Source organism: Orussus abietinus, unplaced genomic scaffold, assembly GCF_000612105.2.
Source record: "Orussus abietinus isolate OABI.00-Male unplaced genomic scaffold, Oabi_2.0 scaffold285, whole genome shotgun sequence".
NCBI classification, from domain to species: Eukaryota; Metazoa; Arthropoda; class Insecta; order Hymenoptera; family Orussidae; genus Orussus; species Orussus abietinus.
In genome coordinates, this window is record NW_019394452.1 from 79,893 (window position 1) to 101,179 (window position 21,287).

Consider the following 21,287-nt stretch of genomic DNA (forward strand, 5'->3'; position numbering starts at 1 on the left):
GATCTACACTTCTTTTGCACTCTTTTTCTCTGAACCTGCTTCTATTGACTTCTGTCAGTCGAAGGTATAGCTCTTTTCTTTTCCTTTTCTTCTTATTTTCCCGTTCTAATATTCGTGTGTTTGGGAGATGCTGCAATAGCACAGTCCCAGGATTGTGTTAAAAATGACTAAGAATTAGGGATGCGATGGCTACCACAAAGGCAGAGATCGCTGGGGTTGGGATTTATTTTAGAGTTTTTTCCCCTATATAAATTATATTTCTTAAATATTCATTAATTCCAGCTGATTCCGGCTTTTCTCCTGCGTAATATAGCTTTCTAAATTGTTAGTCTAATTGGGACTGGAATTTATCCTACTGCTAGTGAAATTGGGTATCTATCCCTGTTGAGTGCCAGACCAGATGACCGCTAGATTACGGCGCTAGGCGCCCCCTAAGCGGCCAGGCACTTCATAACACCCCCCTTCGGGGTTCGGGTTCGCTACCTGGACTCCGCTTACGACAATCCATTGTGGGGTCCGGAGTCTGTAGGGTTTCTTACTTCTTCTCATTGATCTCCACAGTCCTCCTTGAGGCCAGTCACCGTGATCCGCTCTTCATCTGATCAAATGCGACCGCTCCAGTCAAGTAGCTCCCACTGTTGCTTCTTGGACTTCATGCTTCTTCGGTAGCATGCACTTCACTCCTTTTCGTACGTATGCTTCCCCCGCACGATTGTTCCATACACACGAACGACTCATTACGACCGTACCGCACTACTCGAATGAAACGCTGCGACTCACTCGGCATGAGTCGACTAATTATCTTCGTTCCTCGCCACATGTACTTTTTCGGCAATCCCGGCTAATCCCTCTGGCAAATGGCAACCTTACCCGAGGTGAGGGCTGTTGGCCAGACCTTTCGTTTCTTGTTGTTTTCCGGGGAAAGTCACAATCGACGGGTAGAAATCATCCCGTCGGTAACATTCTACCCCTTGGTACGGGGACAGCATCGTCTCGTACCTTCAGGTTGACAGCGGGATGATTTTGTTCGCCGGCCGGTACAAGGTGCGTCCCCCGGTCTGCACCTCCACCACCCGCACACGACCATCACGACCGGGATGGATCGTCACGACTTTACCCCTAGGCCATACATTTCATGGCAGTGTATGGTCAACAATGATGACTATATCCCCAACGGCTATATCCGTCGCGTCTCCTCTTGCCAACGCTTCCGGGGCAGTAGTGTCGGTAAGTACTCCCTCACCCATCGTCTCCAAGACATGTCGGCCAGTCGCTGAGCCGTTCGCCATTGTTTCTTAAGGCATAGGTCCACGTCATCAAAGCGTCCCGGTACTGGAGCTCCTGACGATGTTCCAATGAGGAAATGGTTGGGCGTCAAACTTTCATCGTCCCTGTGGTCCATCGAGACATGCGTCAATGGACGGCTGTTGACCACGTGTTCTGCTTCCGTTAACAGGGTGGCTAGAGTTTCATCCTTCGGGGCACGCTCTTTAAGTGTCGCTCCTAGCGCCACTTTAACACTTCGAACGAGTCTCTTTCAGCTTCCACCCATGTGAGGCGCATGCGGTGGAATGAAGTGCCATTTTATGTTTCGATTAGTCGCTTCCGTCTGAAGCGTGTCTGGATTCAATTCGCGGATGGCTTGTTGGAGTTCTGAATCGGCACCTCGGAAATTCGTACCGTTATCCGAGTATATTTCCGTCGGCCACCCACGTCTGGCCGCCATCCGCCGCAACGCCATTATCGCGGCGTCGGTACTGAGGGATCCTTTCAGCTTCAAATGTATAGCTCGCATAGTTAGGCAGGTGAATAATGCACCCCGCCGCTTCTCATGTCGCCGTCCAACCGTCACGTCCATTGGACCAAAATAGTCCAACCCGCAGAACGTGAACGGTCTCGTGTGATGTCCCACACGAACCGCTGGCAAGTCCCCCATCCGCGGCTGCCTTGGTTTGGCCTTTTGAATCCGACACCACTGGCATCGATTGGCAACCTGTCGTACTGTTGGTCTAAAGTTTATAATCCAATATCTTTGCCTCAACTCATTGATCACGGTTTCCGGGCTTCCATAACCGATCCGCTGGTGGTGGTGCAGGACGAGCAGTCGTGTTTACGGGTGTCGGCCGTCCAGGATAATCAGCGACGTATCGTCCTCTGGCACTCTTCTCGCGGTGCCAATGCGTCCTTGAAGACGCATTGTCCCGGTTGAATCGATGGCGGGGGATAATTGGTATAGGCGACTACTACTGCAAATATTCCGCCTTTGCCGTAGGGCCGCTAGTTCCGGACCAAAGCTGTCTTCCTGTGACTTCCTGGCTACGCTGGAACATTACGTCTCAGCTGGCGCCTTGCACGAATGCTCGCACCACGCGGGTGCAGAGGAGGGACCTCCTCGAGGTTCCCCGCGGGCAACGGGTGGGGTCAAGCGGCCTCCCTTCGGGGAGTGCGTCGCGGAGGCCCCGACCCGGCAAGCGCCTCCCCGGGGTTTGAACGATCGGTCCGGAGCATTCGGGTTTTTCCAGCCCGTCCTGGGCCTTCGGGCCCCTTTGGCGGTGGGGTGGGTGGGGTACGGAGTGTAACCCCCCAGCAATGGGGGGGCCGATAAGGAGGATCACCCTCCAGGTGCGGTCGGCCGCAAGGCCGATACGATGTCATGTGACTTCCTGGCCCAATGCTGCTCCGCCCGGTCGATGAAATCTTTCCCCATCTTCGAGTTTGATGCTTTCTTGCATCGAGCAAGAAACACGAGGACCCATGCGGTTGTCCGTATTAGTCTCATCCATGATGAGAATCGTTCCACGTCTGGCAGACAAGTCTGAAGTCGGTCAATAGTGACTGTCACAAACTGCCGTTTTTGTTCTTCTCTGGTACGATCTAAACCCTGTATCGGTGTCAACGGTGGCCACTCCGACTCCTCCTGCGCGAAAAAGGATGGTCCCCGCAACCACCGAGAGTTCGTCATGAGCACAGCATTCGTTGCGTCGTCTGCGGGATTTTGCTTTGAAGGGATCCATCTCCACTCGTCAGCTTCTGTCAAATCGTCGATCTCCCCCAGTCGATGAGCCCACGAACGCCTTATATGTATGTGGGTCGGATCTAATCCACTATAAGACTGTGCGTAAGTCAGTCCAGAAGCTACGCTTAAGTGGTTTCATTTCGTGCTCCTTGGTGATAGTCCGAGCGAGTTGACTGGTCAGCTCGGCCGCCTGAAGCTCCATCCGCGGGACGGAAACCAGCTTGAGAGAGGCCACCCTGCTCTTGCCCGCTATGAATGTCATCAATCGATGGTCGTGGCGTACCGTACTCTCCAATACGCCACAGCCGCGAACGGCTTCTCACTTGCGTCGCAGAAAATGTGGAGCTCAAAGTTCAGTGGGTTTTGGCCCTTGACAAGATAACCTCGGGGTACGGTACAGTGCACGATTTCCTTTATGTCTTTTATCCAGCGTTGCCACCCCCGATACTCCTGATCTCTCAGCTGAGTGTCCCATCCAATCCCGGAGCGCCAGACGTCCTGCAGGAGTAACTTACTCCGGATGGTGAAAGGGGCGAGGAAACCCTGAGGATCGAATATTGACATGATAACCCGCAGCATTTCTCGCTTTGTCGGTCGGCGGTTTCCTGTCGTGATGTCTTCTGGTATCTTCTTCATGCTCAGATCAAATGAGAGCGTGTCGGTGGAAGGGTTTCAGATGACCCCAAGTGTTCGGTCCACAGAATGCTCATCTAACGTGAGACTCACGGTTCCAGTCGTCGCCTTGTCCACAGTCAAGCTCTCCAACACTCGTTTACTGTTACAAGACCATCCGCGTATTTCGAAGCCCCCATGTTTGTGAACTTCGGTGACCTCGCGAATAAGGCGAATAGCCTCTTCATCCGTGTCCACGCTGTCTAAGTAGTCATCCATATAATGTTTATGGACTATCGCACTACAAGATGATGGGAATATTGCTTCGAATGCTTGCGCATTCCTGTTCTTTACATATTGAGCTGAACACGGAGACGACGTCGCTCCAAATATCATTGACGTCATCTGGTATGTTGTTGGTTGTTGCCCCCGCATATCACGCCACAGGAACCGCTGCGCATTACGATCCTCTCGGCGTATTTTTATCTGAAGGAACATCTCCTTGATGTCGCCCGTGAATGCCACACGCCGCTGCCTGAAGCGCATAAGAACTCCCAGCAATGAGTTTAGTAGATCTGGTCCGCTTAATAATTTATCGTTAAGGGACACGCCCTGTGTCCTTGCTGCTGCATCGAACACCAGCCCAAGTTTTCCCGGCTTGTTCGGGTTTGTTACCCCAAAATGGGGCAGGTACCAAGTTCTTGGCCCTGCATCTTTGGCATCAATTACTTTGGTTGCATAATCGTTGTCATTCAGATTCTTTATCTCTCGCGCGTACGCTTTCCCGAACTTTGGGTCTCGGTCCATCCTGTGTTCCAGCACTTTAAGTCGGTTTAAGGCCGTGTGATGATTATTTGGGAGCTGTACAGCGTCGTCCTTCCAGAGCAGTCCCGTTTCCCACCGCCCTTCAATTTGGCGTGTTGTGGCCGCTAACAGACTCTCGGCACGCTGGATCGCAACATGTTTCCGGCTGTGAATAGTTATCCCCATGCCCTCAAAACCGAAGTGTGCTTTTATCAGCGCGTAAAGGTCCATATCCTTTTTTGTCCGATCGGTGTCGATGTCATTTGTTCCGTTGATCTCAGGGTCCTCCAGTGCTAGAGTGCGGTGGTCGTTTCGACGTTCGCTCCTCGTCGGTGCATATCCATGGACGACCCACCCCAGTTCTGTGCGGGAGGCTACTGGTGCATTGCGTCCAGATTCGCGAATTTCGCGAGAAACTATTAGGTCCCAATTGTCTTGTCCAAGAAGTACCTTGGGATCGACGTCGGAACAGCATTCACCCACCAATTCGGTCAAATGGGCGAACTTTCTCAATACCTTTTCCGAAATAGACTGGCACGGGAGAGACAGCTGTCGTACGGTACGAGCTCCTGATATTTTACGGGCAGGGCCATCAGGCATCCCTGCTATTGCGAAGTTTACTTTCTTACTTTCGCGGTCTGTCGTTTCCATGTTCTTGATGCCCTGCAGGGACAGCGCAGCTAGTGGTCCATCTGCCTCAATCTTTTCTGCGAGATCAGCGTCCACCAGAGTTACCGTTGAACCCTCGTCCACCAGCGCGTAGGTAGTGACGTCACCGCGGGGTCCGCATAGCTGGAACGGCAGGATTTTAAGTAGGATCTTTTTCTCTCCTTTTGGCCAAGTGTTGGCCGTCACTTCAGGTTCGGCACTCTCCGTATCAGCTTCCTGCCTGGCAGTGTCGGTTCGCTTGTTAGGCCGACCCGCTCGGTGCAGCAAGGTGTGCATTGCATCCCGGGTGCTCACACTTCTTGGACTTACATTTTTGGCGTCGATGCCCTCCTACCAGGCACCGGAAGCAAACACCCGCTCGTGTTGCCCAGTCCCAACGGGCCTTTACGTGCTGCAATTTAAACCTTGGGCATACACCCACCTGATGTCGCGGATTATCACAGAAACTACATTTGCCAGTTTGCTCTTTCGTTTTTTCGTTTCGTAGTTGCTGAGATCCCTCGGCCTTGTCTCTACTAATAGTAGTGAAGGCTGCACTCTGACGGCCACGGATGGCAGCACGCCTTGAGCCCCAAGAGTCCTCCCTGCGTCCGTTCTCGAGGCGGGGCCGAGACTCATGGACTCTTCGAACACCCGCCCGGCACACGAGTTCAGCCTCGTTGAACAGGAATCTTGACAGACTCACCAGCCGTGGCTCCTGTGAATCCCGATTCTGATCAACATAGCGAGTATATTGATGGATCAATGTTGGAGGCATCTTATCCAGAATCTGTGCTCCCAATTCTGAACTGTGTAGGTATCCAACGTGGTTGACTGACTCCATTGCCGCCACGTAGTTTCGCACTTTGGTGGCAAATATCACGAGGTTACCTAGATTTATGTCGATTTTTGGGAGTCGTTTTATATCCCGCAGAATTTTTTGCGCTACTAAGTCCGGATTGCCGAATCGCAGCTGCAGGATATCCATGATCTCTTTTGTCGTACTTGTTGTGATCATTAAAGACGCGACTGCTTCCCTTGCTGTCCCTCGGAGGCAACCATATAGTCGGGCCATGTTTTCCTCCTCGGTGTATCCACCTCTCTCGGTGGTCAGATTAAAGGCGCGTTTAAAAGCGGGCCACTCCAGTACATCTCCACTAAAAGTCGGTCGATCTTTCCCCGATGATAATCGACTAACCAGGTGGCGTGTTGTCACCCCAGTTGATGCACCTTCTCTTACGGTGTCCAGTGCTCCAGTAATGGCCGTAGTTAACCGCTGAATGCCATCTTGTTCAGCGATTGCAGCCCGTGAAACACCAGTGTCCAGGTTACCGAGCTCGTCTTCGACTCCACCATTTCCCGATGGCCCAACACTCCCAGAGCGCTCCAGCCATTCACTCACACTCCGGTTGTTAGCTTGTTCCGCGGATTTCACCGATGGCTCGACGGGATTGGTGTGCCTATCGCAGTCCTCTTCGTCTATCTCCATTAAGTGGATGTGAAAGGCGTGTCTGAGGGGTCAAATCGTTTATAAAAGTTTTCTCCGAACTGGGTGAACCGAATCGTATCAAATTTTAGTACATGAATACGGAGGCCCTAATGATGATCCTGAAACTCGCGAAATTTCATTTTCGATAAAAAAGTTTATTAACTTATCATAGACTAGAACCAACATGGCATATTTTCGATATTTTCACGCCTTTTGAAGGCCTAGAATCAAAAATGAAGAGTTTCAGGACCGAGCCTGGACAATTTAGAACAACATAGTCGTATAATTTTACAGAGTCAGGTGGGAAAATATTGAGAATACTTTTATAAACGATTTCTGAAGAACGCACGCTTGTTTCGTGGATAACACGTGCTCTGTAATTGCTTTTAGGGTAAATAATTAGTTGCCGATAACTGTGCCAGATGGCACCGCAGAAAAAGTGCCAACTTGGGGCCCAATTTGTCGGTAAGATGGAATCCCACGTACACTGGACTCCATCGATGGGCTTGCTCCTGGTCCGCACTGACCTCTCCGGCCGCGCAGCGTACCAGCGTCGGGAGCAGCGCGGAATTCGAATCGCTCGAGGGACAGAATGGATTTCCTAAAGAAAATAAATATTTATAAACAAAAACAATTAATGAAAATTATTTTAGTATTACTGTGGAGCGTCCCTGACCCACCTAACGTAGTTTTTGTTAAATAATAATTTACAGAATTTTATAAAGAATATAATAGAACATTTTCTACTAAATGTTAAGAAGTTTCTTACAAGGAAACATTCCCAAGTGTCCGCTCCCGATCTTATTGATTTTCATCTATGTTGAAGAACACAAAAATCTAAGAGGCACGTGTTTTTTTATATCTGCAATGGTCCACATTTAAGGGGTGAAACAACCCCCCAAAGTTTGGGGAAAATTCGATTTTTATAACAATTTTCGTAGAAGCAATGGAGGGATTTCGACGAAACTTGGTATAAACGTATTCTGTATAAGGACGGTGAAAACACTATTGTCCAGCAATGCTACACCCCCCCCAAGGGGGTGAACTACCCTTCAGGCAACATTTTTTTGTAATATCTAATAAACGAGCACTCCTACTTAAGTTCCACTTACGCGATGTGATTGCTCACAAAAAATGCAGAATCCGTGTTTCTGCTTTTTACCAATAAACGTTTACACATCGGTTGTAAACAATGAATGTAGGTGGTATACGGGTATATTCCGAGTAGCTTTATTGGGTTATATCGTGACCAATTCATTCTATATAAATCTTGTGAACGTGCTAATTCCTCAAAATGTCGTTGGTTTTCATAGCATGCAATTATTTATAAATAAATTAAAAAAAAAAGTTGGAGACTATAATAGTTCCGCAACAGATCCGATGACGCAGTCATCACCCGTTTCCAACTAGTAATACAATATCCTTGGTGAAACTGTAAAATTGGATTTTTACCGTTTTTACGATAATAGAATTAGCGCTATTCGTAAATAATTGCATATTTTGAAAACCAACGATATTTTGAGGAATTAGCACGTTCACAAGATTTATATAGAATGAATTGGTCACGATATAACCCAATAAAGCTACTCGGAATATACCCGTATACCACCTACATTCATTTGAAAATTGTAGCCATTTCGCCGGATAAGGAAATAGAAATTATTGGTCACGAAAATTCAAGGGAGATACGAATTTCGCACCACGGCGCTCGCCCTGCGCTACGCTTTGCGGACACGGGCCGTTCGGCCCCGAGAGAGAGCGAAGGGAAAAAGAATGTGCGTACGCAACGGTTGACATGGGTGGCCCTCTGGCCGCTTCGCAGCTTCCTCGCCCGTTGCTCCGAGACCTCGAGACTTTACTGCTAAATGGGAGTACAGGCTTGGTACACGAAATCGCCAAGATGTGCGGATTTCAGATAACACGATCCGGACTGCAAGAGGGAAACTAACTACGAGTATGTTTCTTTATTGACTCGGAGCCTGAAATAGAGTATTTTGGGGGAACTTCGCCACGCGGTCGCTGAAATCGGCCAAGTTTCTAGCGATAAAGGTCCCAGTTTCCCCGGGCCTCACACCCTCTCCTTGTCCTCCCTCAACAGGCGGCTCTCGGCGGTCGACCCTAGGAGGCTCTCAAACCTGCGGAACCCAGACAGAAGAATGGGGAAAAAGGGGGAGGGTCACCCCGCGCTGTCCTGTTCCTCGGAGGATCCACTCGGGCCGTCGCTCCACGCGACCGCGACCCGGTGCGGCCGTTAGTCATCCCGCGCGACTAACTGCCCCCAGTAACAGAATAAAAGAGGGAGAGATAGACGAGAAGCCCGAGATCGAGGAACGCAACTCTAACGGAGGGAGGGGGGAGGCTATCCGTGGTGCGGGCCCGAGCCCTGGTTACCTTAAAGGCTTTTTGGGCTTGCCGGCCCCGGTTCGGCTGGTAGCCCTCCGGCTGTCCTTGTGGCTCGGCGACGATGTGGCTGTACGAGGTTGCAGGGGTTGCGAGGCGCGCACCTTTGTTGGCAAAACTGTCGGGGCGGAGAAGAACGATCCGCGGCTGACGGCTCGTTTTGTACGGGTTCCCCCGCCCTTGGTCCGGCGTCTTCCGCGGGGTCCCATTGGCCTAATTTCCCGCGGCTTGACCCAATTACGGCGTTGGGCTTCTTGACGGGGATCCTCGGCCGGCGCGCTCCCAGGATGGGGCGCCGCCGGGGACCGGCAGGCTGTCTGCTCGCGCCGCGCAGTATCAAGGCCGGTACCCGTGAGGGCCTCTCTCCCTTGGGCCGGTCGACGTATTTCCCGATAATGTCCTAAGAGTCCTGGTGGCTGGTCCCGGTTGACCTGGGGCTCGATCGGGGCCGTGGCCCTAGGTGTCCCTCCGTCGAGGAGGTCGCTCTGGATGGTTTCGGTGGTCGCCGAGGCGTCACGTGATCCCAATCGTTGTGGTTATTTTTGGCCCGTCCGCCGCACCAATACATGGCCGCAGACGGGCTCCTTAGGGACACAGAGACGTCTCCTCGATGATGTCGGCGGTGGTCGGGGCCTCGCAGGTGGGCTCCTGCCCGTCGGTTCGACTCCTGGCCGGGAAGTCGGCGACCTCCCCGGGAGCGGACTTCCTCATGCCGCCAGGGCGAACTGAGGTCCTACCCTCGCGGATTCGGTATCCGGCGGCCTATGCAGGTCCGTCCCCTGCGTGGTCTAGGTGGCCCGAGAGGAGAAGCAGGTGCCACCCTCGGTGGTGTTAAATGGTCCTCGACGCCGTTCCCCCAAGTCCTCTTCGGAGGTGCCCTGCAGACGCTTCCTTGATCGACGTCTTGATGACCCTGGTGCCTTGTTTTGGGTCATCCCGCGGCGGTCGAGCGTTGCGCGCGCCGAACCGGGCCGTCGCGCTTACAATCTCCCAAATTTGGCGAGGCCTTGCATGCCTAATTATTCGCCCTAAACGATGGGAATTAAAAATTTCCCGAAAAGTTCTTAATATGGCTTACTGCCAAAGAGACGGTGGGAAAAATGACATGGTTTTATTCTCTTCTTCTTTTCAGTTCTTTTCACTTCTTTTCAGGTACGCTACTGAAGAAGAAAATGGATTAATTGGATTCGAGCTACTTGATTAAATAATACAAACGCCATTTTTCGCAAAATAGAGAAAGGAGGTACGTCGAGGACGATTAATTCATCTTATTATTAATTAATACGTTGAATGCCTCGGGGGTCACCGGTGACCGGCACTCAACTTGGCGGTGGCGCCATGGGGGCCACCAGTGACCGGCGTGCCCAGATTTAGAGAAATATATATAACTTAAGCAAATGTCAATACTTATAAATTTGTATTATTACCATCATTAGTGCAATAGTGTCAAGAAATGAATGCAGTATGAAACATCTAAAAAAAAGTCTTATTTACACATGAAATCTACATTTATTATCCGCGCATATTACGATATGTGGTATTAAAGCATTTCAAACAAAGAAATGGTGAACCACCACAGTCTTCACAGTATGTCACGACTTTCTTAGTACACTTTTTTGCAATTTTCCTTCCTAGCATCTTTGAATTGTTTTGACAACAAATTTTGCAAAATCGTCGCACTGTTCCAGCTTTTCCCGGCATTGCTTTTAATTCATGACGTGGTTTTCTCAACCAGCTTTTAGATGGAGAAACTTGATAATCATGACAATTTGTTAAAAACATTGCTACTTTCATTCTGAACTCGGAAATTTGAATCTTTTTCCGTGTTAGCTCTTTGAATAATACCATTGCATTTATCATACATGTATTCAATAACAGTTCTATTACTAATTTCCTATACCACTTCAACGTTTTACGAAGTGGTGAACTATACGCTATCATTTGGTCTGATAAATCGACTGATGATTTTTCTAGATTGTATTCTACAACGATTGTTGGTTTTTCACAGGAATAGAATTTCTTTTGTACAGTAGTCACTTCTGCCGAATGTTTCGTTGAAAGCATTGTTACGTGGCGGCCGAGTGGCTAGCGAAGCCGGGGGAATTTCGTAGATTCCTCGGAGCGGTATTCCGTTGTAGAGATATTAACTCATACGCACACGTAACCAGTTTACTATTTGAGAGAATATGGAGAGGATAACCCGAGCGGCTAGGTCAACCTCTTTGGTGGGATGGATAGGTTTTTTGGTCCTCAAAGGGTATTGGAAAGTTGCAATGAGGACACAGGAGGGTTTTCAGGTTTCGTGAGAACCAAGTCGTTGTATTGTACTGAATGAAGCAGTTCTATTTATAATATAAGGGGTACAACGTCCATGGGAGTAAGGTGTACAAATATGTGCTGCGCTAAGCAGATCGTCGCGAGTCGAGGCAAGGACGTTATAGGCCGCGCGCTTGCACCTCGCGGAAGTGTAATAGAGATACGTCCGCGTATCTATTGCGGAATGCTGACGCGGAATTCTTTGCTTGCAAGGTGCGCTTTGCCTTACTCAGCAAGGGCGGCTAATAAGTTGCGATTCATATTTGAAGAGTTAGAATTTGATAGTTGTTACCGGGAGGTAGATACTGAATTCTATTGTGAGTTAGTAATTTGGAATAGGGTTCGAAAGAGTGCTGAAAGAGTAAAAGAGTGCAAGAATGGAAGAGTGGAACTCTTCGAAAAGGACCTGTACCTTGGCTTCGCAGAGGCTTTTACTTCCGGTGACGTCTCTCCTACGTCCTGCCGGTTGCGATGAACTTGACGTGAACGCCTTCAAACCAGGGCGTGCCCTAGGGTTGGAGCTTCCTAAGATTCTCCCGCTGGTCCGGAATTCGCAGCGCCGTCGTTCTTCTCACTATTGGCTCGTGGATGTCGGAGTACCGAAACGCACAACTGTTACTACGGTACGGTCAGCTCTTCAGAGAGCTCCAGCCCCGTTCCTGAGACTGCTGCTACTATATTACTGGCCGGCGGCTGCTTTTCGGCACTGCTTTTATACGAGATCTTATCCTTGAGATGCCCGTGAGGACAGGATCCGGTTCCTTAGTTTCTGGATTTTGTTGTTAGAAGTTTGATCGGAAGTGCTGAGGTAATCGCTAGGTTAGCGGAAGAGTAGGTCCGTTTTTTGGTCCGAAGTGCAATTCGATGCGGAGTGCGTACGAATAAGCCAAAACAATTCCTCGATGATTGTTCCACTTGTTATTTTTTCGGTTTAATCTGATGATACTGTCGTTGCTTTGGATTCGATATTTATCTTTCGGTAACTGACTTATACTTAGTAGAATGCGCGCCTCTCTATTTAGAGGAAAAATCGGGTAGCCTCGTAACAGCATCAATACGTCACTCTTATCTTTCCATTTTAAAATCGTTATACCTGATTTATTTTCGGGAGCAATGAGTTCCCCACGATTTAATTTCTTGGATGCTACTTTTACTGAATTTCCTCGTCGATTTTTTCGTAGGGTACCCACCAAATGTGTTCTTTGTGATTAATTTTTCCGTCAGATCAACACTTGTATACCAATTGTCTGTGCAGAGAGTATGGCCCTTACCCAATATATCTTTGCAGAGAGACATTACAAACTTGGACGATAAGTTTCCTGCAGTTTTATCTCTATTTTTTTTTCCCCGAGTATACTTCAAAAGAATAAGTGTATCCTGCACCACCGCATAATTTAAAAACATTTATTCCATATCGATGCCGTTTTTGTTTCAATTATTGTCTAAATATTATGCGGCCTCGGAAGGGCACCAATGATTCATCTACAAATAATGTTTCATCTGGACTATAGTATTTTTTGAAACTTCTGTTTAATATATCGATAATGTGAATGATTTTGGATAATCTATTATTAGGAACGTTTTCTTTATTGTTACTAAAATGAATGAACCATAAAAGTAATTCAAATCGATTTCTTGACATCACTGTACTTCGGAATGTCTTGCTATATATTAGGTTGTCCCATAAGTTCCTTCCGCATCGTGTATTCATGTCCTATGAAAAAAAGGGAAGAAACTTATGGGACAACCTAATACTTCAGCTCTACTCCAATACAGATGAATTTTGGGTAATCGCACTAATCCCATCCATATAATTAAACCAAAAAATCTTTTGATTTCATTAGGATTTGTTTCAACCCATTTATCGAGACAAAGCGAACGCTCTTCTGATACTATTTTCGCAGCATATATATTTGTTTGGTTCGCAATAATTTGAAATATTTCATTCGGAACAAAAAAAAAATAAAAACAACGCGGTTCACTAGAATACAAAATTTCAGAGTGATGTTTATTGGGTCCCGATGAATTCGAAAATGTAATCTTTGGTTGATTGCCCAAAGGAATACGCCAATTTGAATCACGCCCCCCATCTTCGTATTATTTTCATCATAACTTTCATGTTCAACTTCAGTATCTGATTCAATTCGGGGACGACGTATTGAAGATGGTATTATCATATCAGACAAACTGCTCGAGGAACTTTCCTCACTATCTAACAACACTCGGTATTGTTTGGAAGTACGTGATGAAAATGTATCCTCAATTGAATTGCTTGACGCAGAATCTTGAATTGAAATCATAACTTTGAGGGCTTACTAAAAAATTAAATAGAAGAAAGGAAATGCACCAATTTTTGTGGCGTATAAAAGTATAATAGAGGTTCTTATCTGATTGTTTACCACTCTCGAAAAGACTAAAATCGTAGAACTATTACTCCACAACACGAAAAAAAAAAAAACAATGAGTGCGCTGGTGTGCGATTTCGCGCGACTTCTAAAAATCAGTGAGTCGTGATAATTTCCGATTGCATTTTTGATCACTTATTTTTAGAAGTAACGCGAAATCGCACTCCAGCGCCACGGGGGTCACCGGTGACCCCCGGCGCAATTACTACTTCAAACATTGTTATCGACTGTATCTTATCCGTTGCAGATGATATTTCAATATTATGTGAATCGTATAATAGAAAATTCATCATGGCGCCACGGGCAATCCATGTCAAACTGGCGTGGCATTCAACGTGTTAAATAAAACAACGCAAGGGAAAGAAGGGGTTCTCAGTCTAGATCCCTAACACGCTTTCTCGAGTTCGCGTCCCTTTAACGAAGCAAAACGGAATAAAGAAAGACAAAAGGCGTATTTGAAATAAAAGTAACATATTTTGGCCTACGGCCCTCATCATCCCCGCCCCCTCATCCACCGCCGCCCGGACCAACGGTTCTCAGTGGGTCGTTTTTGCCGCGGTAAAATGGTCGATGCAGGAACGACTTTCTTTTTTGTTTGGTAAGCTGCTTTTTTGTCTCATGTGTTTTGGCGTCGCTCCATCTGCCTATCAGTCAATTCATGTGGCATCCATTTTCCGATCTTTGAACCTTTTCCAATGGCACGTAGGCGTATGGAAATAGCTAGTTGAGTAACATCCAATTTCTCGGCAAACATTTGTTGCGATTGGATATTGTCCTCGTCCAAAAAAGTCTGCAATTGATGATCCTCGACCTTCCTGTGCCGATTTTCACGCTTTTTGCCGCTCAGGTAAAAACTGCCGTCTTTGAACCGACGAAACCAATCTCTGCACGTTGTTTCCGATAAAGTACTGTCGCCATAGGCCTTCACAAGCATTCGATGCGATTCAGCAGCCGATTTCTTCAAATTGAAGCAGAAAAGCAAAGCATCTCGCATATACTTTTTTACTGGCAAAAAACTAGACATGATTACCAAAAGAGAATTGTATGATGTATGAAATTGTTGATTATGTGCACTGATTATTATTGATAGGTATCAAACTCATACAAAACAGAAGTAGGGCGTGTCCATAGTAAGTTAATATGCTCACTAACGCAATCTATGAGCAAACAGCGGATTTAAGCTTATGCACCTGGTGTATATATTGTAATAGTACGGATTAGGCCATGCAGTATGCACTGTCTTTTCCACACTGTCATGAGTCCGGGCCGCGTCAGAATTTTCCGGGAAAATTAAATCACCGATTTCGGAGGTGCGTAGACCCGAATAAGAGAGAGGCACGCGTGCGAATTAGAGAAGGATTGCGATGTCTCGTGCCGCGCAGACAATGTTTCGGTTTCTTATACGTCTATGCGTCGCTCGCTCAGCTGATCGAGGCTGGAATTCCGAATCGAGCTCGTGTTTCGATATCTCGAACGCTCCGAGATTCTTAAACAACTTTGATTAATGATTCTTTAGTTGTTTTCACCTTGTTGTGATGGATTTAATTTGGATAGGAATTGAACTCTCAGATTGACGATTTATCTCATGAGAGTACGCCAACTGTTCATCATCGAATCCGGACAAAAAGGATTCAAGGTGTGGGTGCAACTGGGTTGGTTTCCTTCGTATTTCGGAATCCTATTATTTTGGTTAATTTCTGATTTCAGACAATTTTCGGATTTGACGTGAATTAATTGATTGGATCCCTGGAATACTGCTCTACAGGTGTTAGTATCAACTTTAACCTAGATTATCCAGCTTCGGATATCCACTGGTTTTAAGGTTTTGAGGTTTGATAGGATATTTTGTGGTAGGTTCTTTTTGCACTTCTTCGTGCTCCGATTCTTCTAATTAACTGTGAAAGTTCGGCAGTTCGAAGGCAATCTCAATGATAGAGTCCGAGCTGTCTTTCACAATTGAAAATAGTGTCAGTTCCTGCTTCAGAGCTGTCACATTGACAAGGCCGAAGGTACGGATCTACACTTCCTTTGTATTTTTTTTGTTTTAACCTGCTTCGATTGGCTTCTGTCAATCGAAGGTATGGCTCCTTTTCTTTCTCTTTTCTTTTTCTTTTCACGCTCTAATGTTCGTGTTTTTGGAAGATGCTGCCATAGCATAGTTCCAGGATCGGGTTCAAAAGGACTTAGACTTAGGGATGCGACGGCTACCTCAATGGCAGAGATCGCTGGGGTTGGGATATAATTTTAGAATGCTTCCTCTGTAATTTTTATTTCATAAACGTTTCTTAATTCCGGTTGACTCCGGTTTCTCTCCTGCCTACTCTAACTTTCTAAACCTATGTCCAATTGGGACCTGAATTTATTCTACTTCTAGTGAGATTGGGTGACTATCCCCATCGATATCTAAATCTAATCTATCTTTTAGAATTTGACTCGAGGTCTCCTGGAGTCTCGCGGCCTCTCCCTACTCCTCAGCTCCTTCCTACTTCTCGGCCTCTTCGCACCGCCTAATTCAGCGGGTATTGCGCACGCGTCGATTGCCATCGATTTCGGTCTCGCGCAGGCGCTCCCTAATCGCCCCGTTACAATATATATTGTTGTGAATTTTCTCGCACACTCACAACAAAATATAGTTTATTATAAAAGTAACTAATACATTCAGGTTCTTTGTTGGGATCTAACAGATTACAGTGTTTCAAAAGAAGTTTTGAATGCAAGAGACTCATTCGACTCGACGGTTGCTTAACGAATGGCGCATTTTGTCTTTTGCGATTCCTTCGTTTGGTTTAGAAGACCTTAAGTGATCACATCTCAAGAAACGAAAGGAGGTTGAGGGTCCGGTCCGGTGTTTTTACCGAGAAATGACACCTAGGTCCTGCGGCAGCGTGAAAGCATCAGCGTGTGAACTTTTATGTGGGGAATCGTATAACAATATTGTAACTTTTCTTGCGTACCCCCCCCCCCCCCCCCGTCGGTCATGCCATGTTGCGCACTCGCGCGGTCGCGAGGAAGTGCCTGGAAGTCTTACTTGCCTTTTTGGCTTACCCTGGATCTCCTTTCGGCAATCTCAGATCAGTTAGGGCTTTCCATGGCGCAGAGCCTCAGCCTCTCAGCAGGTTTCATCAGCGAAAGCCGTATGAAAGGGAATACAGGGATTGAATGTACGTCTCATCTGAGGATGGTTCGGTCGTGGACTCGAAGTTATCAAAGGTCTCTGTGTGTCTGTCTGTTGCGTCCCATAAGGTTTTTAACTATAAGTTTGTTTTGTGTCTTTGAACTAAGCCAGATTTTGTGTGGGCGGGCTCCACGGTCACACTTTGTGCAATGTGTTTCCGTGCCCCTTTAACAAGGGGGGAACGGCGCCATGCCGCCACGCCCTTGGAGTGTAAGTGTGGAAGAACGTTGCACCAAGAAGCTGGGTCGTCCCGCACCTCTAGTCACCCGGAGAACGTCGCGAGGACGTCACGCCGGCGGCGCAGACGGGGGTTACGAGACCGTCTCCGGTATACATGGTTCCTGTTTTCCTTCATCAGGCACGGAATTGCCCGCGCAACCAAACACGCGGGAAACGTCGCGATGACGTCCCGCTGAGGAGCAGGTGCGCGAATGCAAAACCGTCTTCGAGCCTGAGAGGGAGGATGCGATTCGTCTCGAGCGGCTAGACACTCAAGGAACGTCACAATGACTTAACGCCAAGGGGCAGGTGCAAGAGTCCAACGTCGCCGTCGGGGTTCGACTCAAGCGGCTAGACACTCGGGAAACATCGCAACGACGTCACGCCCAGGGAGCAAGCGCCAGAGCGTGAGACCCGGCCGCGGATTGTCTCGCTGCCGCGTAGAAGGGGAACTGCACCTTGTCGTCACGCCTCTCACGGTCCGCGAGTCGCTCCGTTGAATTTTCGAAAAGTTTGACGAAGATTCCCGGAAGGGGAGAGAGGAGGGTGGAGGTCCGGCTCGATCCAGCGGGATACACCGGTGGTACTGGGAGAAGAGAAAGGAATCGACGTACCGGGGAACCGACGGCTCGAGGAATTTAGGGGAGGAAGGAATGGGGGGGGGGGGTATGAGAGACACCAAATGTACGGTAAGAGAACTGTATTTAAGAGGACACAAACTCCAACATAGCCTCCGGCATCACTGGCTCGGGTCCGGTGAAGACTGACTTTTGGGCCCCGAAAGACCCGACTTTATGTTTACAAAATCCTACGATTATGTTACTCTAACTTCGTCCCTTAAGGGGACCCTCTTGCTATAAAGAATTGGCAAGGCTACGTGAGGGTTTCTCCTCTCATGTTTCTCCGCTCCGTAAAATTTCTCCGAGGTGCTGTTGAGGCGACTGGCGCCCTGATACCGTCACGGCTTCGGTGCTTTATCGATCGGAATTAATCCCGCGGTCGCTCGGCGCACGTGGGAGGGAAAGGGTGGAAGCTGGAATTTAATGGGATAGTTGAGGGTGCAAAGTTCAGGCCCGGTACGGGGCCGTGGACGGCTTTCTTCTGGGCCGCGGTCTGAGGCGGCCGAGAGTGGCGCCAGCGACACAACATTCAATCTGGACACCACCCGTCTCGTGCGTCCGCTGCATTCCTCCCGGAGAAGTAGTCACATGATCATTTCGGAAAGCCGTGCAATTCGCCCGATCACGCCACTGTTGTTGAGTCGAATCCCAACAGCTCCCAACCTTACGCAGTTGAATGTCCACAGGGTCTGAGAACACTCGGATTTCTGCATGGCACCAACCGGTCTGCACACTGCAGCTTCTCTCATATCCGGGGAGTCCTGCTGGTCACGGCCATCCTTCAGGTTGAAAGCTTAGCATCGGTCCCACACACATCCGTCGAGTCTCTGGATACGACTGCCGTCCTCATCTTCATCTCCATCTGCCCGTGTTAAACTCAGGTCCCGTTCAGGTCTCGTTTAACTCTTCGGCAATTTTACCTTCGTATACCATTTCGTACATCCTCTTAAATTAAGTAAATTGATAGTTATAAAACCTCCTTTCCTACTGCAAGCACTGGTACTTCGATGCTGTTTTTGATTGCGTTGACTACAGCACATATTTGGCTTCATCGCACGTTTTGCATACATGAATGTAGATAACGTCATATAACCCATGTACAATGGATTTAAATGTATTTCATGTATAGGCTATGTGCATTGTCCCATTTTTTCCGTTTTAATCTCCATTTATTTCGGTATGAATGTTCACTGTCAAATTTCCCTTTTAATCAAGATTTAATTTTAATCTGTAACACATAAATGAATAACAAAGTATCAATCTTATCAATCATAAATGTTTATCTGTATTCTTATAAACATTAGACTTATTTGATATCTTGTATGACGATTTACACAAAGCTTCTTCTGTCTTCACTATTCTCTGCAAACACGAGCACACGAAAATAGTTATATTGTGACTTCTTCGCGTTTTCCTTCTGATATTTTTGATAACCACATGTGGCACTTGGCGATGACAGTTTTATCGGTCCCATTTAACTTCAGATTTGTAGACTATGATTTAAGTAAGAGGGGTTGGGAAATGAGGAATGGAGAAGCATTCACGGCCGTGGCACAGCGTAACTGGCGGCATCCACCGGGTAAAAAAGGAACCAGAGATGCCAAGATGACGATGGAACTGAAATGTTCTCGATGTACGACAAGTACTTGTAAATATCGTTTATGTCTTCGCGGCAATTGACTAAGGATGCTTAAAATTAATACAAATTTAATCGTAATCATTTTTTTTTTGGTAAAATTATGCGTTAAATGTTTGTTTTAACGCTAGTATTATGAGATACTTCGGGTATAATAATTCCATTGCTTGCTCATAGCGGCAAAGTTAGCGCCTGTATAAACTCTCGCCGGGCCTGTACTTGGTTGAACCCAGACGAAATCTCTTGATAATCCGTAATTTCAAACGATAATAATAAAAAAACGAAGATAAAAGATATCATTGAAATAGGGAATGCATAAATACTTATTTGAGGATTTTATCAGGGAGGCTAGCAACAAAGTGAGGAAGGGTTTTAGCTGACAGGTCCTACCATGCGATGCGTGCAACATTTATATTCTAGGCAAAAGTAATTACTTTCGGCAATCGAAATGTTTTTTGTTGAAGAAGTTTCTTGGATTCAGTAAAATTGATCTTGTAAGGATCACCAGTGTAGCAACTCAACTGATGGCAAGTTTGTATGTGATCAGCCGTGGACCCGAGCTGGGCCAGAATTTGGGCCATACGCCGCGCATGAACGACACGGGCGGATGCTGTAGCGCGGCTCGTGACCCAAGATCGGCCTGCGGCCACGACGCGGCGACCAGCGGCCTGCGTCTCCCGCAAACGGGCGCAGCAAGGCAAGCATTATAAGGCCGCGGGACGACAACAACAAAGAGTTCTTGAAAGGGATGAATTCAGTGAAGGCATAGCTCCAGTGAAACCGTAGGACGAGTCCTCGAATGCAGATAGCTCGAAAGTAACATGAGACCTACTGACGTGAAGGAGACGATGCGGATCAAGCGCATAGGCCGTTTTGCCTCCAGCCTGACCGATTCACCTGAACCGGAGGGACCCATAGCTGTTGACGTATTATAGGGAATGAATTCGCTGTACATTACTCATATTAGATATCAGCTCATTGTACATATTCACGCTTAGATCCTATGACGCTTACCGTTTAGCATTTATAACATCATATGCATCTGGTCGCTGCAATGCTTACATTCGCTTCCAGACCGCGCACGACGAAGTTCAACCACCCCGGAACTCCACTTGTACTTGTAACGGTAGGCCAGTGGCGCCACAGGTTAAGTGACGCCCTGTACGCCACGGTCTACGTTCAATTCTCTTCTCGAGACAGCAGATGCCCGGAGCGTTAGACGTGCGCGGCTAGAGTCTGGGTGGAGTGAACTAATAAATGCGTAATTGGAAAACAAAACAATGCGTTTATTCAAAGGGGCTGCAGCCTGGGCGGCTCTGTCGTTGAAGTCTCCGTTGTGGAGCTACAGAGGAGAATACGAAGATTGTACGATAAATATAGGTCGTCATTCTCTAAGTAGGACGGCTTTTCAATACGTGAAATGTTACTCGATCTCCTACCTATAAGGACTATCCTCCTTCCGATTTAAGTCAGTCTCGCTTTCGTGTCGTCTTTGTCATGACTCGACTTCGCGACTGTCTCGAACCGAAGTCTCTTCCTGCGGTTCGTTGAGAAGCTACGGATCTGCCGAACTGGGTTTCTTCCCAAATGGCGGCGCGTATGAATTCGTCTCCGGAACTTCTATCTTTTCCGACGCTCGGGTGCCGCTATATACTTTGTTGCGACCCGCTTCGCTTGCGGGTGTGCTGGGATCTTATTGGCGCCGCGTCTCGGTTGCTCGCGTTACCAGTGATAGCGTGTGTTGGGTTACGCGTGTCCTGGCGTCTCGCTTGAGTGGCTAGCTTGTGCGTGACGTGTTGCCCTAGCCTTGGCATTGGGCAACACGGCTTGTCACATACTGCCACCGGAGGATTAATAAACCGATATCGTTACTTTACTCACAGCGTTCTTATTCCATTGTTACGTACTCGGAGCCTGCAGCGACGGTTCTAAATTTCTACCTGAAAA

At 47.7% G+C, this 21,287-nt stretch overlaps 1 protein-coding gene across 1 annotated transcript; it reads right to left on the reverse strand.

The window, feature by feature from the left end:
• Positions 1 to 3,688: 3,688 nt before the first annotated feature.
• LOC105698948 lies at positions 3,689 to 18,453 on the reverse strand. Its single transcript, XM_012423602.1, has 3 exons — positions 18,368 to 18,453; positions 5,523 to 6,591; positions 3,689 to 5,431 (listed from the first exon to the last, which is right to left on the reverse strand). Exons 1-3 carry the CDS (start codon positions 18,451 to 18,453, stop codon positions 3,689 to 3,691), a joined length of 2,898 nt encoding a protein of 965 aa, XP_012279025.1.
• Positions 18,454 to 21,287: the final 2,834 nt, after the last annotated feature.